General features: G+C 44.5%; 1 protein-coding gene across 1 annotated transcript in view; it reads right to left on the reverse strand.

Annotated features, from left to right (window-relative positions):
- Positions 1-20954: 20954 nt before the first annotated feature.
- Positions 20955-26151, reverse strand: part of LOC139278265 (V-type proton ATPase subunit d 1) — a 74000-nt gene continuing 68803 nt past the window's right edge. Inside the window, exons 7-8 of the mRNA XM_070896914.1 lie at positions 25996-26073; positions 20955-22095 (exon numbers count right to left, since the gene is read on the reverse strand). Coding sequence (XP_070753015.1) covers positions 21934-22095; positions 25996-26073 — 240 coding nt within the window. The 3' untranslated portion in view covers positions 20955-21933. The remainder of the gene's footprint in view (positions 22096-25995; positions 26074-26151) is intronic.

Here is a 26151-nt window from a genome sequence, read left to right on the forward strand (position 1 = left end):
TTCCTGCAGGAGGGGAAGGGGAAGGGGTAGAGGTGGGGAGGAGAAGCACGGGTGGGGGGGGGGGGCGCGGAGGGTTGGTTTTTACAGAAATACTGATGATTTCAGACAAATGTTCAGTTTAAATGGTACTTATTTAATAAAACCTTGTTGCGCATTGGCCCAGATAGCTGCACCATTACACGCTGGTGATTCCTTAACATCAAAGGGTATAATAACATTTAGAAACATGGAAAATAGGTGCAGGAGTAGTCCATTCGGCCCTTCGAGCCTGCACCACCATTCAATAAGATCATGGCTGATCATTCACTCAGTACCCCTTTCCTGCTTTCTCTCCAAAAATTGAGTAGGCCCTAGTGAGATTTGAACTCATGACCCCTGATTTAACAAGACCAGTACTCTAACCCCTGAGCTATGGAGCCATCTGTTCAATCTTAACTTCAATCAATTAACTTCAATCAATTTAAACTCTAACTGTCACCAAGGTGATGCCCACCATTGATATATGACCTGCACACCCAGCAGTGAATAACACCAACGTTCTTTCAGGCAAAGCAATCATTGATGAGCTCCTGACGTAAGGCTCTTGCAGCTATCATGCCAACACAGGCCCTTTCGTGCAGTCTACAGAGGGGCGGAGGCATGGCTTCAGCGTCAGCCTGATTGTCTGGGCCGATGTGAGCATCCGCCTCCTCTTCCTCTCTCTGGTGAGGTGGACTGTCAGATTCATCAGGCAATTCTTGTCCCATCCTGATAGCCAAGTTGTGCAGCATGGAGCACACCACCACGAATTGAGCGACCTGCTCAGGGTGGTATTGGAGCTCGCCTCCTGACTGGTCCAGGCATCTAAAGCGCTGCTTTAGCACTTCAATGGTTTTCTCCACGATATTGCGAGTTGCTCTGTGGCTCTCGTTGTATCGCCTCTCGGCTTCGGTGTGGATGTCACGCAGGGGGGTCATCAGCCAGGTGGCGAGGCCATATATTTTGTCACCAAGCATCCAGCATTGACCTAGTGGCTCATTGTTAAACAAGCCAGATACAGTGCTCTCACGCAAGATGTGAGCATCATGGATGCTGCCCGGAAACTGAGCATTCACTGCCAATATAATTTGCTGGTGGTCGACAACCAGTTGGACATTCAGGGAGTGGAATCCCTTGTGGTTCCTGAAAACCTCAGCATCCTGAAAAGGTGCCCACATCGCGATGTGCGTACAGTCTATTGCTCCTGGCATCTTGGGGAAGTTTGCAATTTTGGAGAATCCTAGAGCCCTCTCACTCTGTGCCTCCCTGGTCATAGGGAAGCTGATCAAGTCCCTCCTGCGTGCGTACAGGACTTCAGTGATCTGTTTAGTGCAGTGATGTGTGGCATGCTGAGAAAGTCCGCAAATGTCGCCAGCTGTGGCCTGAAAAGAACCCGAGGCGTAGAACGACAGTGCCGCGGTGACTTTGACCTCAACAGACAGTGCAGTACTGATGGTGCTGGCAGGCTATAGATCTCCCCTTATGAACTGGCATACCTCAGTGATAACCTCTTTGTGGAAGCGCATTCTCCGAAGGCGGGTGGTGTCGCACAAGTCGAGGTAAGAATGCTTCTCCTTGTACTTGCGGGGGGTATAACGTTTGGTCCTCCTCATCAATCTGGTATGTCTTACATTGGGCACATAATGCTGTGGAGCATGCCTTCGGCGATCGTGAATCTGCTGCATGTAATTGGTCATCAAGAGAGAGTGAGAAAGGACAGACACCATTGCAATAGCTCTCTGGTCACAAACAATGAATGTTCCGACGAAGACACCTATTCAATTCCAATCGGTCACAGTGTGGTCAAGAGGTTTGTAGAGATGTTCACATCAACTCCAATAACCTCCAGAGTACATCCGAACTCCCCCGAGGTTGAAGCACAGCAGCCTTTTAAAGGATGGGACATGTGATGTAGAACATGGCGTCCATAATGCTGTGATTAGTTCCGGTTAGTTCCACTTTTTCTGGGCGTTTTTATGGGTGAGCGATGTTGTGGGCGATATGTGTGCGAGGTGGTCAAAGTGACGCTGGACGCTCTCATGGCCGCTAGTTTCGGTAAATATGCTCCTTACGACAAAAAAAGTGGACGGGCGATATTATTGAATTTCTGTGTTAAATCAGTGCGGAAATTAACGCTGGCCGATATTGTGGGCGTTGATTTCGCCCATTCTGATGATTCCGCCCAAAAAAAGTAGGTGGGCCGTATTATTTTTCCCGGTGTTAAGCACATGGGGAAAGTAACGCTCGGCGATAAGTTTCCAAAAAATGCCCGTCAGTTTCCATTTTGTGGCTAAATGGGTGATATATGGTCGTTATATGTCATTTCAGTGGTAAAATGGGCGTTGAGTGGACGTTAAGCATGCAAAAAAAGTGATGGTTATAGCCCGTGGATCTTTCAGCTAGATATACTGCAATCAATAAAATTGATTTATTCTTTCAAGTTTGGATATCATCTTGCAAGATTTTAAAATTTTCAAAATGGGAGAAAGTGAGGTTCAGAATATGAGCTTTGAAAAGGCTAAACATGCTCAAAATTAGTTTCTTCCTTGTAGTGACAAATTGGTTAAGATGATGGGCAAGATGATAAAACAAAGCTTCAGGAACCAATTCCCTCATACTAGCTCAGTATGATTTAAAACTGTCTCTTATTAGTACAACAAACTGCTGAAGCACATTGGGTAGATTTTCAACTTGCTGCCTGGGTGTAAAAGCTGCAGTTACAGATTGACTGCCCATTATCGAAACTCTGAAAATCAGCGGAAATGAAAAGCAGATCTTCAACGCAAGCTTTATCCCTGGTTGGCAAGTTGAAAATCTACCCCTTTGTCTCACTCAGCCAGCTTAATTGTGCAAAAGGAAGAAATTGTGATCGAGAGGTTGACTATGTACCACTAGCTGTTCAGACGATTCTGAAACCTCTGCTGGGTCAATGAAAGAACTGTATATCTTTGGTCAATTTTTCTTCCTCTTTCCAACTTGGCTAGTTTGATGTTGTGCAGTTTAGAGAATGCTGCAACTTACTGGCCCAGTATTTTGTGGAAACCCAACCATAATCGCTGTACTAAAATTAGAAGGGGTGAATTAGTGACCTGCCTAACTTTCTTCAAACAGGATAAAACAACAGACAGCATTTTACCCACATGTGCACTGTAGACACTGGAAATATCCAGTGTAGAAACATTAATGTTACTGCATTCTGTCTGAATTAAGTTGCTGACTCCCATTGCAGAGACAGGTCACTAGCGTTTTCTCTGACCACTGAGCCTTACACAATGAGGCAGTGGCATGCGCCTTGTCCAATAGAGTAGGCCATTTTTGACATCAGAATCTTTCTTGAACTGGTTACGTTTTCTGTCTAGGACAGAATTTCACTCATGGGCCAATGAGCTAAATTTAAAGCAAGTGGAGTAAAAATTAAAAAGTAAGACCTCAAAGGTAGTAATCTCAGGATTGCTACCAGTGCCACGTGCTAGACAGAGTAGGAATTGTGGGATAGCTCAGAAGAATACGTGGCTTGAGGAGTGGTGCAGAGGGAGGGATTCAAATTCCTGGGACATTGGAACCGGTTCTGGGGGAGGTGGGACCAGTACAAACCAGACGGTCTGCACTTGGGCAGGATCGGAACCAATGTCCTAGGGGGAGTGTTTGCTTGTGCTGTTGGGGAGGGATTAAACTAATATGGCAGGGGGATGGGAGCCTATGCAGGGAGACAGAGGGAAGTAGAATGGGGGCAGAAGCAAAAGAAAGAAGAAAAGTAAAAGTGGAGGGCAGAGAAACAATAGGCAAAAATCAAAAAGGGCCACATTGCAGCAAAATTCTAAACGGGCAAAGTGTGTTAAAAAGACAAGCCTGAAGGCTCTGTGCCTCAATGCGAGGAGCATTCGTAATAAGGTGGACGAATTAACTACACAGGCAGCAATTAATGAATATGATATAATTGGTATCATGGAGACGTGGCTCCAGGGTGACCAAGGCTGGGAACTCAACATCCAGGGGTATTCAACATTCAGGAAGAATAGACAGAAAGGAAAATGAGGTGGGATAGCGTTGCTGGTTAAAGAGCTAATTAATGCAATAGTAAGGAAAGACATTAGCTTGGATGATGTGGAATCTATATGGGTGGAGCTGCGGAATACCAAAGGGCAGAAAACGCTAGTGGGAGTTGTGTACAGACCACCAAACAGTAGTAGTGAGGTTGGGAACAGCATTAAAACAAGAAATTAGAGATGCGTGCACTAAAGGTACAGCAGTTATCATGGGCGACTTTAATCTACATATAGATTGGGCTCACCAAACTGGTAGCAATACAGTGGAGGAGGATTTCCTGGAGTGTATTGGGGATGGTTTTCTGGACCAATATGTCGAGGAACCAACTAGAGGGCTGGCTATCCTAGACTGGGTGATGTATAATGAGAAAGGACTAATTAGCAATCTTGTTGTGCGAGGCCCCATGGGGAAGAGTGACCATAATATGGTAGAATTCTTTATTAAGATGGAGAGTGACACAGTTAATTTAGAGACTCGGGTCCTGAACTTAAGGAAAGGTAACTTCGATTGTATAAGACGTGAATTGGCTAGAATAGACTGGAAAAGTATACTTAAAGGGTTGATGGTGGATTGGCAATGGCAAACACTCAAATATCACATGGAGGAACTTCAACAATTGTACATCCCTGTCTGGAGTAAAAATAAAACGGGGAAGGTGGCTCAACTGTGGCTAACAAGGGAAATTAGAGATAGTGTTAAATCCAAGGAGGCGGCATTTAAATTGGCCAGAAAAAGCAGCAAACCTGAGGACTGGGAGAAATTTAGAATTCAGCACAGGAGGACAAAGGGTTTAATTAGGAGGGGGAAAATTGAGTATGAGAGGAAGCTTGCCGGGAACATAAAAACTGACTGCAAAAGCTTCTATCGATAAGTGAAGAGAAAAAGATTAGTGAAGACAAACGTAGGTCCCTTGCAGTCAGATTCAGGTGAATTTATAATGAGGAACAAAGAAATGACAGACCAGTTGAACAAATACTTTGGTTCTATCTTCACGAAGGAAGACACAAATAACCTTCCGGAAGTACTTGGGGACTGAGGGTCTAGTGAGAAGGAGGAACTGAAGGATATCCTTATTAGGCAGGAAATTGTGTTAGGGAAATTGATGGGATTGAAGGCCGATAAATCCACGGGACCTGATAGTCTGCATCCCAGAGTACTTAAGGAAGTGGCCATAGAAATAGTGGATGCATTGGTGATCATTTTCCAACAGTCTATTGACTCTGGATCAGTTCCTATGGACTGGAGGGTAGCTAGTGTAATACCACTTTTTGAAAAAGGAGGGAGAGAGCAAACGGGTAATTAGTAGTGGGGAAAATGTTGGAATCAATTATTAAAGATGAAATAGCAGCGCATTTGGAAAGCAGTGACAGGATCGGTCCAAGTCAACATGGATTTATGAAAGGGAAATCATGCTTGACAAATCTGTTGAAATTTTTTGAGGATGTAACTAGTCGAGTGGACAAGGGAGAACCAGTGGATGTGGTGTATTTGGACTTTCAAAAGGCTTTTGACATGGTCCCGCACAAGAGATTGGTGTGCAAAATTAAAGCACATGGTATTGGGGGTAATGGACTGATGTGGATAGAGAACTGGTTGGCAGACAGGAGGCAGAGAGTCGGGATAAATGGGTCCTTTTCAGAATGGCAGGCAGTGACTAGTGGGATGCCGCAGGGCTCAGTGCTGGGACCCCAGCTATTTACAATATACATTAATGATTTAGATGAAGGAATTGAGTGTAATATCGCCAAGTTTGCAGATGACACTAAACTGGGTGGTGGTGTGAGCTGTGAGGAGGACGCTAAGAGGCTGCAGGGTGACTTGGACAGGTTAGGTGAGTGGGCAAATGCATGGCAGATGCAGGATAATGTGGTTAAATGTGAGGTTATCCACTTTGGTGGCAAAAACACAAAGGCAGATTATCTGAATGGTGGCAGATTAGGAAAAGGGGAGGTGCAACGAGACCTGGGTGTCATGGTACATCAGTCATTGAAAGTTGGCATGCAGGTACAGCAGGCCTTGAAGAAGGCAAATGTTATGAAGGCCTTCACAGCTAGGGGTTTTGAGTATAGGAGCAGGGTGGTCTTACTGCAGTTGTACAGGGCCTTGGTGAGGTCTCACCTGGAATATTGTGTTCAGTTTTGGTCTCCTAATCTGAGTAAAGATATTCTTGCTATTAAGGGAGTGCAGCGAAGGTTCACCAGATTGATTCCCGGGATGGCTGGACTGACACATGAGGAGAGACTGGATCGACTGGGCCTTTATTAACTGGAGTTTAGAAGGATGAGAGGGGATCTTATAGAAACATATAAAATTCTGACGGGACTGGACAGGTTAGATGCAGGAAGAATGTTCCCGATGTTGGGGAAGTCCAGAACCAGGGGACACAGTCTAAGGATAAGGGTTAAGCCATTTAGGACTGAGATGAGGAGAAACTTTTTCACTCAGAGAGTTGTTAACCTGTGGAATTCCCTACCGCAGAGAGTGGTTAATGCCAGTTCATTGGATATATTCAAGAGGGCATTAGATATGGCCCTTATGGCTAAAGGGATCAAGGGGTATGGAGAGAAAACAGGAAAGGGGTACTGAGGTGAATGATCAGCCATGATCTTATTGAATGGCGGAGCAGGCTCAATGGGCCAAATGGCCTAATCCTGATCCTATTTCTTATGTTCTTATATATCCAGAGAAATAAAATTAGCCTATTTACTGCTGCGGATAAAGCACAGGCATAGGTGTACCAGCTCAAGGTGCTGAAACTGTAAGACTGTGAAGCAAGAACACCAGAAGGGGTGGAGGAACAGGTAAAACAGCAATGGCACGAGGCAGAGAAAAAGGGAAGAGCAATGATGTACTCTTAAACCCACAGAGAAGGGGAAGAGAAGCATGGGATGAAAGAATGATGCTACACACCAGTAAAGCAGTCATTATCTCTGATAGACAGCTGAGAACTGGTGATATACTACAGAATAAGACTTTTGTTCCTGGGATGTGGGTGCTGCTGGTATCTCTAACTGCCCTTCAGAAGGTGGTGGTGAACTGTCTTCTTGAAACGCTGCAGTCTGCATGGTGAAGGTATTCCCATAGTGCAGTAGGGAGGGAGTTCCAGGATTTTGACTGAGCAATGATGAAGGAATGGCAATATATTTCCAAGTCAGGATGATGTGGAACTTGGAGGGGATTGGTGATGGTAATCCCAAGCGCCTGCTGTCCCTGTGCTTCTCGGTGGTAGGGGTCATGGGTTTGAGAGATGCTGTCGAAGAAGCCTTGGCGAGTTGCTGCAGTGCATCTTGTAGTTGGCATACACTGTAGCCACGGTGCGCCAGTGGTGGAGGGAGTGAATGCTTAAGATGCTAGATGGGGTGGCAATCAAAAGGGCTGCTTTGTCCTGGATGGTGTCGATCTTATCGAGGGCTGTTGGAACTGCACTCACTCAGGAAATGGAGGGTATTCCATCACACTCCTGACTTGTGCCTTGTAGATGGGTGGAAAGGCTCATGGAGTCAGGAGGTGAGACACTAGTCACAGAATACCCAGCCTCTGACACGGTCTTGTTGCCACAGTATTTATGTGGCTGGTCCAGTTAAGTTTCTCGTCAATGGTGAGCCCCCCAGGATATTGATGTTGGGGGATTCGGGAATGGTAATGCCGTTGAATGTCAAGGGGCGGTGGTTAGATGCTCTTTTGTTGGGAGATAGTTATTGCCTTTACACTTGTATGGTGCAAATGTTACTTACCAGTTGTCAGCCCAAGTCTGAATGTCATCCAGGTCTTGCTGCATGCTGGCAGACTGCTTCATTATCTGACAAATTTCAAATGGAAATGAACACACTGCAATCATCAGCGAACATCCCCACTTTTGACCTTATGATGGAGGGAAGGTCATTGATGAAGCAACTGAAGTTGGTTGGGCCGAGACTGCCCTGAGGAACTCCTGCAGCGATGTCCTGGAGCAGAGATGATTGGCCTCCAACAACCACAACCCTCAGCCAGTGGAGTGTCTTTCCTCCGCGATTCCAATTGGCTTCAATTTTACTAGGGCTCCTGAATGCCACACTTGATCAAATGCTGCGTTGATGTCAAGGGCAATCATTCTCACCTTACCTCACCAATGCAGCTGATTCATCCATGTTTGGACCAAGGCTGTACTGAGTTTGGTGCTAAGTGGTCTTGGCAGAAGCCAATCTGAGCAGCGGTGTGCAGGTTATTAGTGAGTAAGTGCCGCTTAATAGCAGTCAGCAACTCCTTCCATCACTTTGTTGATGATTAAAAATAGACTGATTGGTCAGATTGGATTTGTCCTGTTTTTTTTTTAAATCAACATGGTATTGTAAGGTTACTAATCTTCAGAAAAGCACAGAAGGAGACCATGAACTATAAATTGATTAATACAAGTTTTTTGAATTAAGCTGGACAATTAAGGACATTCTGTGGTCAGGAACCAAAACTGACTTCATGCATAACAACAATGGAGTTGTTACATGAGGCCCGAAACTTGATTAACCAAGGTGGGGAAAAACAAACACACTGAGACACCAAGTCTATAAAAAGACTGGACAACAAAGGAATCACACCAGGTGCACATTTTTTGGGGACGAGGTGTTAAGATGAGAAATCAACTTGAGCCTTGCAGACTCAGTGTGCAAATGGGAAAACAGACGAGTCCATTATTGCAGTCAATCAACCAAGGGGACCACAAAACAATGTATCGATGCAAACACGATCAGAATCCGCAGTGGTGGGAGATCAGTCAAAACATGGATATAAATATGCGAGCTAGAGGCAGCTCTGCAGAAGGCAGGAGGACAGGGACAGACAGAATCAGCACACAGTAGTAGTAGAAGGACACGTGTACAGATGGACACAGGTCGAAAGAACAGACAGACAAACGGACAGAAGGACATGTAGTACAGAACGTACACGAAAGGAACAGCACTGCAGAGAACGACCAGAAGAACAACCAACCCGTCACTGAACCAATGATCCCGAACCTACAATAGCTACAGCCAGGAAGGGCGATTGTATGTTTGTCAATTTTTCTCAGAAGTCGAGTCCTGTAGTTTTAGTCGGTTTTTGTGCGCAATAAAATTGACACTGGGTTAAGCCTAAATTTTGTGCCACGTGTTCTCCTTTCCCACTACATGTTCCGAGGTCTAAGGATCAGAGTAGAGTGAAAAACAAACACCCTACAGAAAATGGTGACCGGCGGCAGGACCTCAGCATTGGGAATAGGATCACGGACACAAAACCAGGGCAAGAAGCCCGTGGGAGGCTTGGTTGCGTCTAAGGTTGGCTAAGGCAGTCGAAAGTTATCTTCCCAAGGGCGGCTAGGGTGACCAGGAGAGAAACAGTCTCTGATAGGCAGGAGCAGTCTCAGGTTGACTAGGGTAGCCACCGAGAAAAAAGTCACAGGTAGTCTGCACAGGAGTCTGAGAAAGAACAAAAGTTATCTTCTCAAGGGCAGCCAGCAGAGGAAGGAAACAGTCTTGGGTAGGCTGGAGTAATCCTGGGTTGACTAAGGTAGCTACGGAGAAAAGAAGTCTCAGAGAGATCCAAGTATTTCCAAGGGCGACTAGGGCAGCCACCAGGAGAAGTAGTCACGGGTAGTCTGCAAAAGAAAAATGGTCCAGGAGCTGGACATCCAGGGCCAGAAACGATGTGGAATAAAGTAGAAGCTGTGGGATGGTGGCCCGGGCTTAGAAGTGATGTAAGGGTTTAATGTCAGAATTGTCCGGCATGTGCCGCAAAAAATCCAGATCCCCACCGGAGAAAGGCTCCGTTGGGACTCACAAGGAGGGTAGAGGGGCCATGGCAGTCTCTACAGATAGATTTCATAGGACCACTGCCCACCTCAGACAGAGGCAATAAATATTGCTTGGTGTTAATAGATCTCTTTACAAAATGGGTAGAAGCTTTTCCTTGTAGGGCGGCCACCGCAGTAGTCTGCAAAGATTCTGGTGCGAGAAGTATTTTCTCGATGGGGACTGCCCCTGATAGTGGAATCAGATCAAGGGTGTAATTTCACCGGAGCAGTAATGCAGGCCACCCTAAAGCTGTTAGGGATACAGTGGAAATGGCATGTGGCGTATAACCCCCAATCGTCAGGTCCAGTAGAAAGGACAAACCGGACCTTAAAAAAGAGGCTTAGAAAGGAGATAGGAAATACCCCGAAGAAATGGGATGAGATCCTACCCCTAATACTGATGAGCCACCGAGCCAGTCTCCCTAAGAGTACAGGACACTCCCCACATGCGATGATGACAGGGAGACTTATGAGGACCCCGACCCATATCCGAGCACCAGTCCTGACCGAAAAGCAGGTTAAAGAGGTTTGTCAGAGATCTATATGATACTCTGAAGGGGCTGCATTGGGAAGCAGCTAACAATATGGGCAGACAGCACCAGCAGAATAAACTGCTGCTGGAACCCTGGGTTACACAGGAATGGAAGATAAATCAGGTAATGGTCAGGAATTATGCCAGAATAGGGCCATTTGAACTATTATACAGAGGACCATATAGCATTGTAGACAAAGCAAACCCTATTGTGAACACGATCCAGCTGCCAAAACATATAAAATGGTTCCATATAAAAACCAGTGTAAGCTGCACAACACCGGAGAGAAAAGTAAAAAGTGGGCGAAGGCCCAAGGAACTATAATGAGTTTGATCAGCGTAAGCCTCCCACCAATGCTGTTGGATGAGGATGGAGAAGGGACGTGGCAGTAAGACGGCGTGGTCGGGTACTGTGACCTAGGGTGCCCTGGACACCTCCTCCATCTCCACCCCGAGCCTCCGTAAGCCCAAGCATCGGGATAAAAGGAGGGAAGCAGTGATCGTAAAAAGGCGTTATGTACGTGTGTGAATAACTAAAGAAGGAACTGTGAAGAGGAGGCCCCCACAGAGCAAAGTATTTCTTTCATTTTTGTCTTCATAGCGACTCGAGCCAGGGATACGAGGTGAGGTGGACGTTGTGGATAGGCCTGTGGATGGCCATTATTATTAAAGGTTTGGGAGATCGGGGAGACACAGAGACATTCCTTACATACGGGTGTATGGGAGGAACCGGCCCCACTGTAACTCAAGGGGGAGCCATACGGAGCAACAAGGGCACAAACGCCTATGCACACACTGGGAATTGGCCAGGGTGGTTAGGGTCAAATTCGACCAAGTACTCCAGACAAACAGAGAATAAACTTGGGGAGGTGTCAGTGTCCTGCCCCAGGCTAACCATCACGACCAACAAGGTACGGGTGAGAGAGGGTAGACGAGTTTGTCTGGAATGTAAAGGGATTACCCCCATGGAAGAATGGTGGTGGTTACGGAAAACAGACAGTGGAACAACATCCACAGAATGGGAGAAACTGGGTAATAGCTCAAACAGGCTGACCACAGGAAGAAAAGAAGGGGCGAAATTGTATTGGGAAAAGTGGTTGAAGAAGGAACAAGGGATTTATGTCTGTGTGGTTGGATCTAGCCACAAGTGCAGGGGAGGTGTGGAGATTGTCTTTAAAAGGCAATGGCAGGATTCTGGGTCAGGAATGAATTGGATGCAGGGTTTTGATAAATGTGTGACCTTGAACCCTCCAAAAATAGTCAATGCAACCGAACAGATCGTGAGCAAATTATAACCTCTCCCTAAAATGCTGGAGATTCCAAACCAAGAAATTCCATGTCCTCTCCTCACACCCAGACCTAAGAACGGGTTCGCGTTAATCCCAACAGGAAAAATGTTGCATCATTCTGTGTATTATAAAGTATCATCGGTTATTCTAAATTTAACAGAGTTACAATTACCCCAATACTGCCCGCCAGAAATGGAAAAGTTATACGAAAAACTGTTATGGGAAATGTTTAAATAATTCTATCAAAAGAATTACGGGGACGAGAGTCAAGGGGAAATGTACAGAGTCGGAAAAGGGGGCTAATGAGTGATGTAGCTACAGCATTTAATACTGGGACATCACTGGTACATAGTGTGGACAACACGCAATTGCAAGTCCAAGTGAATACCTTAAGGGACCAGTTAAAGAAGATACTGGAGGAGGGTAGTGACAGAGGGTAATGAATACAGGAGAATCAGGCAATGACAATTCATTTGAAAGAGATGGTAGCCGAGGTGGAAACACACGCTCAGATCATCAATGCTTTAATCAAGGAGGGCAGAAACGAATCACATCAAGCTGCTCAGAATGACGTGTGCCATGTACAGAGCTTGGCTGTTAAATGAAGGACGCAGTAATTTAGAGGATTTAAAACAAGATCACATACCATCGTGGGTCAGTAACAAGCATCTAAAGGCATTGAGTGTCCATAACAACCTCCTGAATTCGTGTCAGCTACGGTCAGCCTCCAAAGCGTATCCAGTCCCGGTCAACTGTGGTCAAAGTAAACAATCCATACTGGGCATAGTGCTTCTAATACCGATGTTGGATCAGTCACAACAACCCGTACCGGTATATCGGGTGGAGAACATTGTGGTAATTTGGAACGGGGTACATGTGAGGCAGAGGAGAGGAGGGAGTTCGAGGTGCGTGGAGAGGCCTACAAAGGCCCAGTGGCAGCACGAGGCGGCAGCAGAGGAGAGGCGGGAGTTCGAGGTGAGGCCTATAAAGGCCCAGTGGCAGCGGGAAGCGGCGGCAGAGGAGAGGTGGGAGTTCGAGGTGAGGCCTATAAAGGCCAGCTTGTGCAGCTGCAGCGTGAAGAGAAGGCAAAAAAAGTAGAAAGAAATCGAAAGATGACGTCACAGCCAAGGGGGTAAGTGATTGGCTGGTGATTGGTGAGCAGTTTTTCTTTTTCTTTATCAGAAAGTAACATTTAGCATTGTTGTTGCCAAATTAAGTTTATCTAAGGGTTAAGTCATGGCAGGACAGCTCAGACACGTGTTATGCTCCTCCTGTACTATGTGGGAAGTCAGGGACGCTTCCGGTGTTCCTGACGACTATGTGTGCGGGAAGTGCATCCGCCTCCAGTTCCTGACGGACCGCGTTGCGGCACTGGAGCTGCGGGTGGATTCACTCTGGAGCATCCATGATGCTGAGAATGACATGAATAGCACGTTTAGAGAGTTGGTCTTACCGCAGGAAAAGGGTACACTGCCAGATAGGGAATGGGAGACCAACAGGAAGAGCAGCGCAAGGAAGGTAGTGTAGGGGTCCCCTGCGGTCATCCCCCTACAAAACAGATACACCGCTTTGGGTAATGTTGAGGGGGATGACTCATCAGGGGAGGGCAGCAGCAGCCAAGTTCATGGCATCGTGGGTGGCTCTGCTGCACAGGAGGGCAGGAAAAAGAGTGGGAGAGCTATAGTGATAGGGGATTCGATTGTAAGGGGAATAGATAGACGTTTCTGCGGCCGCAACCGAGACTTCAGGATGGTATGTTGCCTCCCTGGTGCAAGGGTCAAGGATGTCTCGGAGCGTGTGCAGGACATTCTGAAAAGGGAGAGTGGAACAGCCAGTTGTCGTGGTGCACATAGGTACCAATGATATAGGTAAAAAACGGGATGAGGTCCTACAAGACGAATTTAGGGAGCTAGGAGCCAAATTAAAAGGTAGGACCTCAAAAGTAGTAATCTCAGGATTGCTACCAGTGCCATGTGCTAGTCAGAGTAAATATTGCAGGATAGCCCAGATGAATACGTGGCTTGAGGAGTGGTGCAAAAGGGAGGGATTCAAATTCCTGGGACATTGGAAACGGTTCTGGGGGAGGTAGGACCAGTACAAACTGGACAGTCTGCACCTGGGCAGGACCGGAACCAATGTCTTAGGGGGAGTGTTTGCTAGTGCTGTTTGGGAGGAGTTAAACTAGCATGGCAGGGGGATGGGAACCTATGCAGGGAGGCGGGAACCTGTGCAGGGAGACAGAGGGAAATAAAATGGAGGCAGAAGCAAAAGATAGAAAGGAGAATAGTAAAAGTGGAGGGCAGAGAAACCCAAGGCAAAAAACAAAAAGGGCCACATTACAGCAAAATTCTAAAGGGGCAAAGGGTTAAAAAGACAAGCCTGAGGCTCTGTGCCTCAATGCAAGGAGTATTCGAAATAAGGTGGAGGAATTAACTACGCAGACAGCAGTTAGCGGATATGATGGAATTGGCATCAAGGAGACATGGCTCCAGGGTGACCAAGGCTGGGAACTCAACAACCAGGGGTATTCAACATTTAGGAAGGGTTGGCAGAGAGGAAAAGGAGGCAGGGTGGCGTTGCTGGTTAAAGAGGAAATGAATGCAATAGTAAGGAGGGATATTAGCCTGGATGATGTGGAATCGGTATGAGTGGAGCTGCGGAATACCAAAGGGCAGAAAACGCTAGTGGGAGTTGTGTACAAACAGTAGTAGTGAGGTTGGGGACAGCATCAAACAAGAAATAAGGGATCTGTGCAATAAAGGTACAGCAGTTATCATGGGCGACTTTAATCTACATATTGATTGGGCTAACCAAACTGGTAGCAATGCAGTGGAGTAGGATTTCCGAGAGTGTATGAGGGATGGTTTTCTAGACCAATATGTCAAGGAACCAACTAGAGAGCTGGCCATCCTAGACTGGGTGATGTGTAATGAGAAGGGACTAATTAGCAATCTTGTTGTGCGAGGCCCCTTGGGGAAGAGTGACCATAATATGGTAGAATTCTTTATTAAGATGGAGAGTGACAGTTAATTCGGAAACTAGGGTCCTGAACTTAAGGAAAGGTAACTTCGACAGTATGAGGCGTGAATTGGCTAGAATAGACTGGCAAAGGATACTTAAAGGGTTGACCATGGATAAGCAATGGCAAACATTTAAAGATCACATGGATGAACTTCAGCAATTGTGAATCTCTGTCTGGAGTAAAAATAAAATGGGGAAGGTGGCTCAACCGCGGCTAACGAGGGAAATTAAGGATAGTGCTAAAACCAAGGGAGAGGCATATAAATTGGCTAAAAAAAAGTAACAAACCCGAGGACTGGGAGAAATTTAGAATTCAACAGAGGAGGATTAAGGGTTTAATTAAGAGGGGGAAAATAGAGTACGAGAGGAAGCTTGCAGGGAACATAAAAACTGACTGCAAAAGCTTCTATAAATATGTGAAGAGAAAAAGATTAGTGAAGACAATCATAGGTCCCTTGCAGTCAGATTCAGGTGAATTTATAATGGGGAACAAAGAAATGGCAGACCAACTGAACAAATACTTCGGTTCTGTCTTCACGAAGGAAGACACAAATAACCTTCTGAATGTACTAGGGGACAGTGGGTCTAGTGAGAAGGAGGAACTGAAGGATATTCCTTATTAGGTGGGAAATTGATGGGATTGAAGGTCGATAAATTCCCGGGGCCTGATAGTCTGCATCCCAGAGTACTTAAGGAAGTGGCCCTAGAAATAGTGGATGCATTGGTGATCATTTTCCAACAGTCTATCGAATCTGGATCAGTTCCTATGGACTGGAGGGTAGCTAATGTAACACCACTTTTTAAATAAGGAGGGAGAGAAAACAGGTAATTATAGACCGGTTAGCCTGACATCAGGAGTGGGGGAAATGTTGGAATCAATCATTAAGGATGAAATAGCAGCACATTTGGAAAGCAGTGACAGGATCGGTTCAAGTCAGCATGGATTTATGAAAGGGAAATCATGCTTGATGAATCTTCTGGAATTTTGAGGATGTGGACAAGAGAGGACCAGTGGATGTGGTGTATTTGGACTTTCAAAAGGCTTTTGACAAGGTCCCGCACAAGAGATTGGTGTACAAAATCAAAGCGCATGGTATTGGGGGTAATGTACTGACTTGGATAGAGAAGTGGTTGGCAGACAGGAAGCAGAGTCGGGATAAACAGATCCTTTTCAGAATGGCAGGCAGTAACTAGTGGGGTGCCGCAGGGCTCAGTGCTGGGACCCCAGCTCTTTACAATATACATTAACGATTTAGATGAAGGAATTGAGTGCAACATCTCCAAGTTTGCAGATGACACTAAACTGGGTGGCGGTGTGAGCTGTGAGGAGGATGCTAAGAGGCTGCAGGGTGACTTGGACAGGTTAGGTGAGTGGGCAAATGCATGGCAGATGCAGTATAATGTGGATAAATGTGAGGTTATCCACTTTGGGGGCAAAAACACAAAGGCAGATTATCTGAATGGCGGCAGATTAGGAAAAGGGGAGGTGCAACGAGACCTGGGTGTCATGGTTCATCAGTCATTGAAAGTTGGTATGCAGCTACAGCAGGCAGTGAAGGCGGCAAATGGTATGTTGGCCTTCATAGCTAGGGGATTTCAGTATAGGAGCAGGGAGGTCTTACTGCAGTTGTACAGGACCTTAATGAGGCCTCACCTGGAATAGTGTGTTCAGTTTTGGTCTCCTAATCTGAGGAGGGACATTCTTGCTGTTGAGGGTTCACCAGACTGATTCCAGGGATGGCTGGACTGTCATATGAGAGACTGGATCAACTGGGCCTTTATTCACTGGAGTTGAGAAGGATGAGAGGGGATCTCATAGAAACGTATAAGATTCTGACAGGACTGAACAGGTTAGATGTGGGAAGAATGTTCCCGATGTTGGGGAAGTCCAGAACCAGGGGACATAGTCTTAGGATAAGGGGTAGGCCATTTAGGACCGAGATGAGGAGAAACTTCTTCAATCAGAGAGTTGTTAACCTGTGGATTTCCCTGCCGCAGAGAGTTGTTGATGTCAGTTCATTGGATATATTCAAGAGGGAGTTAGATATGGCCCTTACGGCCAAGGGGTATGGAGAGAAAGAAGGAAAGGGGTACTGAGGGAATGATCAGCCATGATCTTATTGAATGGCGGTGCTGGCTCGAAGGGCCGAATGGCCTACTCCTGCACCTATTTTCTATGTTTCTATCATAAAACCCCGCAGTATGTGGCAAAATTGGGAGACTCAATAACCGGTGTTAGTCTGGAGGGATGTCAGAGAGGAGGTACACGGGATATTGTTCCCCTATCATCTGAATCCTTTCAACCGACCGGTATGTGGGTTCATATGTACAAGAACGGGCAGCCTATAAGCTGTATCATGGAAGTGACAGTTCACGACCATGCCCCGCCACAGGTTGCATACAAGGGAAAGGGGTCACCACTGGCAAAAGTCGGTACAGAGTACACCAGGACACTTGGTGTCCAGTGACAGATTCCAGCTTTTGTTTCACACCCCAGGTAGAGACACTCATAGCACAAGAAAGGATAATTCCTATCTCAGACCACAAACACAAGTATCACAGTCAACGGTACCATACTGAACCCCCAGGAATACATATCGCGTTTTGGATACGATTTCCCGCCGTTATCCGAACATTTGACCAAGTTATTAAAAAGACATCGAGCTATCCTACAAGCACTATTACACATTACACCAAACAAATGAAAAAAAGAGGAAATCGCAGAAATAATGGCCCATCCACAATAGGATTTGGGATTCAATATTGAGATTCCCCCCTGGGTTCGAATCATGTCACACGCATTAGTCATTGTACAGTTGGTGATAGTGGTGTACCTATTAATCTTATCCTGTAAGTTAAAACAGGAAGGAAGGAAGGGAATCTTGGTGTTATTATGAAGAACCAAGGCCAAAGTATTTGATTATAAAACTGAAGTCACATCAAGGCCAAAAAGAGCTCATGGACAAAGAAGAAATCCACAAGTAATGTCTCTAGTTTTATATTCATCGAGACATTAAAGGAGGGATTGTAAGGTTACTAATCTTCAGAAAAGCACAGAAGGAGACCATGAACTATAAATTGATTAATACAAGCTTTTTGAATTAAGCTGGACAATTAAGGACATTCTGTGGTCAGGAACCAAAACTGACATCATGCATAACAACAATGGAGTTGTTATACGAGGCCCTAAACTTGATTAACCAAAGTGGGGAAAAACAAACCTACTGAGACACCAAGTCTATAAAAAGACTGGACAACAAAGGAATCACACCAGGTGCACATTTTTTGGAGACGAGGTGTTCAGATGAGAAATCAACTTGGGCCTTGCAGTCTCAGTCTGCAAATGGGAAAACAGACAAATCCATTATTGCAGTGAATCAACCAAGGGGACCACAAATCAATGTATCGATGCAAACACTATCAGAAACGGCAGTGGTGGGAGATCAGTCAAAACCTGGATATAAATATGCGAGCTAGAAGCAGCTCAGCAGAAGGCAGGAGGACAGGAAAGACAGAAGCAGCAGCACACACAAGTAGAAGGACACGTGTACAGATGGACATGGGTCGAAAGAACAAACAGACGAATGGATGAAAAGACAAGTAGTATGGAACGTACACGAAAGGAACAGCACTGCAGAGAATGGCAAGAACCAACCGGTCACAGAACCAATGACCACGAACCTACAATAGCTACAGCCAGGAAGGGTGACTGTATGTTTCAGTCGATTTCTCTCAGAAGTCTAGTCCTGTAGTTTGTCGGTTTTTGTGTGTAATAAAATTGACACTGGGTTAAGCCTAAATTTTGTGCCACGTGTTGTTCTTTCCCACTACAAGTTCCGAGGTCTAAGAATCAGAGTAGAGTGAAAAACAAACTCCCTACAGTATACCTGGGCAGTTTTCCACATTGTTGGGTAGCTGCCAGTGCTTTAGCTGCACTGGAACAGCTTGGCTATAGGCGTGGCTAGTTCTGAAGCACAAGTCTTCAGCACGACAGCTGGGATATTGTCGGGGCCTATAGCCTTTGCTGTATCCAGTATGCTTGGCCATTTCTTGATATCACGTGGAGTGAATCGAATTGGCTGAAGACTGGCGTCAGTGATGATGGGGGTCTCAGACGGAGGCAGAGATGGATCATCCACTTGGCACTTCTGGCTGAAAATGGTTGCAAACGCTTCAGCCTTACCTTTTGCACTCGTGTGCTGGTATCCGCCATCATTTGAGAATGGGGATATTCATGGAGACTCCTCCTCCCATCAGTTGCTCGATGGCCCACCACCATCCACGACTGGATGTGGCAGGATTGCAGAGCTTTGATCTGAACGGTTGGTTGTGGGATCGCTTAGCTCTGTCTAGAGCATGCTGCTTCCGTTGTTTAGCATGCAGTCCTGTGTTGCAGATTCCCCAGATTGTCATCTCATTTTTAAGTATGCCTGGTGCTGCTCTTGGCATGCTCTTCTACACTCTTCATTGAACCAGGGTTGGTCGCCTGGCTTCATGTTGATGGTAAGAGTGAGGAATTATGCCGGGCAATGAGGTTACAGATTGCAGTGGAATACAATTCCGCTGTTGCTGATGGCCCACAGCACCTCATTGGATGCCCAGTTTTGAGCTGCTAGATGTGTTTTGAATCTACCTCATTGAGCATGATGCTAATGTCACACAACACGATGGAGGGTGTCCTCAGGGTATAGATGGGACTTCGTCGCCACAAGGACTGTGCGGTGGTCACTGCCACCAGTACTGTAATGGACAGATGCATCTGCAACAGGTAGATTGATGAGGAAGATGACGCCAAATATTTTAAGGTGCGAGCAATTGCTTGTCCAAGCCTCAGTTGTGAGGTACAAGACAGGAGGGTATACAATGACACTTGAAGCAAGGAATATAACAGCATTCCTATGGCTAATCTTAGTGAACAGGCAAACAGCCAAAGGATTACATAGTATTGCGTGCACACTATCACTAGTATGACCATACCTAGTGTGGAATGACCAGTACTGAGAGGGCACTACTCAGTTATGTTGAGGAATAAAAGCAGTAGGGGTCTCTACAATAATTCCATTCTAGGTTCTGCTGGGGAATGATTCAAATGGAACCATAAAAACAAATGCTGTGTTTTGTCCATGGAATGTTTGTTTATTCTATCATGTTATGGCACCGTCAGGGTTAAATCCAGGTGCATTTAAAATTGGTTTGATACACAAAAGCCCAGGAACAGACCACTTGTAGTTATCAGGAAGATATTGATGGCCCAGTTTTGCAGTCAGCAGTGCACGAACAGTGCCAGCCGCTCATTACACTTGTACACAGACTTCCTATGGGGTTTTCAACTGGAATTTGTGGAGATTAGAAATCCACTTCTGTGCGACACTTGGGACCTATGAACAGGACAAGCAACTATATCTCCTTAACCAATCAGATTGAAGAATTCTTAAAGTATGCAGTCTGTGTTAGAATATTTAATTCAATACCAATTCATGTACAGAAAGCGAAAGAGAGAGGGAAAGATGGGATTGAGATATAAAAGACAACGAAAATAAATGAAATCTCCAATAATTAAAATCTGAAGGAATGAGACTACATTAAATGAAAGTTGGGTTGTTACTTTACCCGCTTCAGTCACGTTACAAGCCCACTAAAATAAGTCAATGAAACAAATCAAAGAGCTTTGTTTTCCAAAGTTGGTATTTTAACAGAATCTTACAAACAGCAGGTGTGCATTGCAAAGAAAATCCATGGAGAGATTCTTGTGTTAAGGAGCTTTATGGAAGACGATGAATCGAAGTAGATTCCCAAAGGGAATGAGCTGCATGAATACTGTGCAGCTAAATCTATAAAATGAAGGGTAAATATTTATTCTATTGACTTACTTATTATAGACTGATCTACATAAACTCCAAGATCAGAAATGTTTAACTGAAGGATTTTAAACTGTTTAAATAAATGCAAACCCAGACCATCTATAATAGTTAGCAAAGATTTATTGACCTGTCTTTAAAGAAGCCTATTTAGGATGAACAGAAAGAAATCATGGAACAGAAGATTATTAAAATTAAATCTCTCGAATGTTTCAATGGATAATTTTAAGGACCATTACTTATATTGCATTATTGCACATCTGGTCCGACATTGGTTTCACATTTTTAAATATTTAACTTTAATTGGATACATCTGCAAGGAAGCAGTCATCGCTTTATTAAAGGACTTGATCACAAATACAATATACAGCAGTCAACAAGTCACGGGATTTGTATTTTGAAATTTCAGATTAATATTTAATCAGAATCACATCCTAATTAGTACACTTAACTCGAGAGTTTTCTACACACTGCACATGAATTACCAAATTGCACATAGAAATACTTTACTTCTAGGTCCATACTCAAGAAGCTACCATTTATTTTCAAAATTCCCATTTTATGCTTCAACATGACAAAGAAGCAAAACTGCTTTTGTGAACATGGGCCCAGCCAGCAATTCTTTTCTGAATGTAAACAGTTTATGGTGAATGCTGGAGTAATACTAAAGTAGCACATGCAGAAGTGAATGCTCCAGAACAACTGTGACAGAATAATTACATCATACACTTCGCTTCAACATAAAAAACAATTTTCAGCTACTGAATGTTTTTTGGAGCATTTTCTGAAAATAAAACATTGGACTTACAAGAGAAACGACTACCAGCGATCACAGGAAATTATTATATAAAGAGAATCAAATATTTGATGAAAAGGTAATGCTGACCTTCCGATCCATCTGCTCACCTTGATTTTGCACTGCAACTAAGACATGCAAAGGTTACTCCAATAAAGATCTTAAAGCACTCCAAGAGAAGTTGTAATATTGCCAAAAGTATATAAAGTCATAGTCATAAAGCTAATTTTCAGCACTCAATTTTTTGGAAAATATTAGTTTTAAAAATACATTACAATTAAACAAAGGTAAAGCAATGTTCATGAATATAGCAAATCAACTTGCAAATGCTGCTCAGACTATTAGAAATTGGGCAACTCGGATCTGGAGTTAGTTTCATCGTCTTAGTGTTATTCCAAGGAGAAGCAGATTACAAGTTAAAATGTCAGCAATGCCTTTTTAAAAAATCTGGAAGATTTGGAATACATCCAGGAAATTCAATGTACACTTTACAAATGAAACATTCTTAACTAGAAACAATACAAGGAGATGAATGCAATTAGTACTTCATGTATTGGTGGCAAAGCTGGAATTCAGAAGATAGGAATATAGTTATCAATCTTGGCCCTGTGCCTCTGTGCAATACACTCTGCAATCCATACAATGTTCCTGCATTCCTGTTCTTTAAGTTTCACATATGCATAGAAGACCCCAAAGTGGAATTGGTTCAGGAAAGCCAACTTGTTCAGTTTAACCTGCAAAACAACCCAAAGTTAAAGTTGCTTGCACAGGGATTAGAATTCTTAAATTTTGTAGATCCCAAAAACATTTTTAAAAAATACATAAAAGCAAACACAAGAGCAATGGAGGGTCCGAATCCCTTTTGTAAACTTCATCCGAAGCCAGACATGAACTGCAGATAAGACAACTGCTGACCGACCTTTTCCAATATCCCTGTGTAATAAGCTTATATGCAAAGAGCAGCTTGAGTTTGAGTCTAACACTTATTGGGATGAAAATTGTGGCTTCGCAAAAGCCGGTTCTCGGCACGCGATGTGCATGTGCTGAGAACTGGCTTTTCCGATATCTTTTGACAGGTCCTACGCATCCCCGCAAGAAGGACATTCACTATTTGCACAAGTCTTGCCCAGCGAATGTCCTTCAAACTGTTACACCTAGTAAAGGCAGGCGTAAAGGCTACTTTTACCAGTGCAAGTGTTTTAAAACATAGAAAGATTAAACTTAATCAATAATTTTTATATTAAAAACCCTGTCCCTTAAAGCAAGTTTATTTTTAAACCCTATTAGAACACAAAAAATATTAATTTTAAATAGGAGTTGTTTTTTTTTATTTATTGTGTTTTGTTTCTTGTTTTAGGGGGTTATTCTCATTGATTGCAATGGGAGCTCGTAAAAACAGAGTTGCCATTATTACCAACGAGAATACTAGATAGTGATTGGTGGTCCAGGCCCACGTGATTCCACGAGACGTTTACGTATCTTGAGGACATGTTCCCATACACTGCACAGCGAATGAAAGCCTCCGACCAAAATCTTACGTTCCTCCGGGATCACCAGGTATTTTCGTAGATTTGTGGGGGTCAGAGGCGTTTATCTGAAGGAAGCTTCTGACCGCGACTTCACCCCAAATTAAATCTAGTGCACAAATCACACCATCCTGCAGCTGTTCAGCAACATGCAACCCTACAGGTGACGCTTAGATCTACAAGTAATTGCTTGGAGCTCAGTGCAGGAGCTGCTTTTAAGTTGACAGTTGCCGTTTGCTTTGCTGGTTTCTGATGCACATCTTGTGTACATGGGGACAGCCCCAATGTATAGATACTGGAGTTGTTAAAACCCATTAAAATAGAAGTAATTTCAGTGGCTGTTCTTCACAAATCCAGCAAGTTTACATCGCAGTTGCCAACAACAACTTGCATTTATATAGTGCCTTTAATGTAGCAAAACATTCTAAGTGTGCAAGACCTGTATGGCAGGAACTGGCAGCGTCAACATCCCTTCAAGGCCAATGTAGAAGGTAGTTAACTAGTGTTTTTACATTGGTTTAGGATTACTAAATAGCCACATGGAAATATCTGCATCATTTTCTAAATTCCAGATACTGAACAGCTGATACATAAAGAATGGAAAGTTCTTTTCCTATCTCCATCCAGTGCTGACTAACTTTGGCTGCAAATGCCCCAAACATTGCTCCTTGAATGCACAAAGACTCTACAGGAGTCATTCACACATGTACTTAGTGTCACCTCCAGGTTTAGTCATTAAATATCTGCTGGCTGGTGCAATTAGCACAATATTTGGATTGTATCAAAATGCAACTAACCAGTTCATATTTTAGAATATAAAACTGCTCCAATAAAAAAGTTCCCCAACATCAACGCAAATTATTAAAACTAAATATTTTCAACCAATGTATAAAGACAGTGACCAATAGTTCATCAGAACATAAGAAATAGGAACAGGAGTAAGCCATATGGCCCCTCGAGCCTGCTCCGCCATTCAATAAGATCATGGTTGATCTGGTCATGAACCTAGCTCCACTTCCCCGCCCGCTCCCCATAACCCCTTATTGTCTAAGAAACTGAATACATTTAAGACAGAAATAGACAATGTCCCAGCTTCCATAACTCTCTGAGGCAGCGAATTCCACAGATTTACAACTCTCAGAAGAAATTTCTCATGTCTGTTTTAAATGGGCGGCCCCTTATTCTAAGATCATGCCCTCCAGTTCTAGTCTCTCCCATCAGTGGAAACATCCTCTCTGCATCCACCTTGTCAAGCCCCTTCATAATCTTATACGTTTCGATAAGATCACACCTCATTCTTCTGAATTCCAATGAATAGAGGCCCAACCTACTCAACCTTTCCTCATAAGTCAACCCCCTCATCCCCGGAATCAACCTAGTGAACCTTCTCTGAATTGCCTCCAAAGCAAGTATATCCTTTCGTAAATATGGAAACCAAAACTACACGCAGTATTCCAGGTGTGGCCTTGCCAATACCCTGTACAACTGTAGCAAGACTTCCCTGCTTTTATACTCCATCCCCTTTGCAATAAAGGCCAAGATTCCATTGGCCTTCCTGATCACTTGCTGTACCTGCATACTATCCTTTTGTGTTTCATGCACAAGTACCCCAGGTCCTGCTGTACTGCAGCACTTTGCAATCTTTCTCCATTTAAATAATAACTTGCTCTTTGATTTTTTTTTCCTGCCAAAGTGCATGACCTCACACTTTCCAACATTATACTCCATCTGCCAAATTTTTGCCCACTCACTTAGCCTGTCTATGTCCTTTTGCAGACTTTTTGTGTCCTCCTCACACATTGCTTTTCCTCCCATCTTTGTATCGTCAACAAACTTGGCTACATTACACTCAGTCCCTTCTTCCAAGTCGTTAATATAGATTGTAAATAGTTGGGGTCCCAGCACTGATCTCTGCGGCACCCCACTAGTTACTGGTTGCCAACCAGAGAATGAACCATTTTATCCTGACTCTCTGTTTTCTGTTAGTTAGCCAATCCTCTATCCATGCTAATATATTACCCCCAACCTCTTGTGCAGTAACCTTTTATTTGGCACCTTGTCAAATGCCTTCTGGAAGACCAAATACACCACATCCACTGGTTCCCCTTTATCCACCCTGTTCGTTTCATCCTCAAAGAACTTTTATGGAAGAGAATCGGATGAGCACTAAGCGGGTCATGATCCCCAAGTTAAATCCCAGTTTGATCAAGATCAGGGAAGTCAATTTTCAGTATGAGCAGAATTATTGACGACAAGCTCCACCACAGTTACGATCTACCATTAATTCACTTTAGGAGTACCTGGCTCAGTTTCGTCAATGGCTACTGATGCCTCGAGTCTTCAAGTTCCTCAACATTTCAAATAGACTGGAACAGGAAGAAGCCTATAATCTCCAGGAAGCCTCACATCTTTACTGGTTCCTTTACAGTGCCACCTTCCAATGAGTCCAGAGTAACTCTTGTAATGAGATCGCCACAGGTTAACTGGAAAGATCTATTACTTTATCAAGTGGTTGTTCGTAAAGGTATAAACCTACAGTTTATCTAAAAATGCATTGCTGAGTGATGCTTCACTATGTTTTTTTACAAAAAGAAACTACAGGTGTGACGTCTGAAATCTGGAAACCTGGATTTCAGAATGTCTATGCCTGGGCCGAGGAAGTGGGGTGGGGGGGGGGGGGTCAGTCGGGCCGCCGGAGATCGGGAGGGGAGGGTTTGGGAGGGCTGAGGTAGGGGGGGTCGGTCAGGCTGCCGGAGGGGGGGGGGGGGGGGGGGAGGTCGGGCAGCCGGACCGAGGCATTGGGAGGTCAGGTGGCCTGAGGTCGGGTGGTTGAAGGTCGGGGGAGTCCGGATTTCGGAACATTTTCTGGTTTCCGGATGACCCTGTCACGGATCAGCCCGGTGTCGCACCTGTAAGCCAATCAATGCAACCTTTAAATGTTTAATACTGTGCCAAAGCTCTAAAAATAAATGTACAGGAAAATACATTAGGTGTCCAAGGAATCTTGTGGCACTTCCCACGCACCATCTATTACTGGTCAAAGTATATAAAGCAACATTCACGCAATACTCAACCTCTGAACCTAGCAGTATCACTAAAATAATGTACCTCATGTTCAAAAAATCTATCCTCCAGGGTTTTGTCTCCAGGATTGCTGCCAGCTCCTTCAAACAGTAGTTTGTATTCCTGAGGGGGGAAAAAAACAGCAGTGCAGTCAGAATCCGACACCTAACTCAATTATCACGTGATGTGTTACTGCAGTTG

This window comes from Pristiophorus japonicus, chromosome 13 (genome assembly GCF_044704955.1).
Source record: "Pristiophorus japonicus isolate sPriJap1 chromosome 13, sPriJap1.hap1, whole genome shotgun sequence".
NCBI classification, from domain to species: Eukaryota; Metazoa; Chordata; class Chondrichthyes; family Pristiophoridae; genus Pristiophorus; species Pristiophorus japonicus.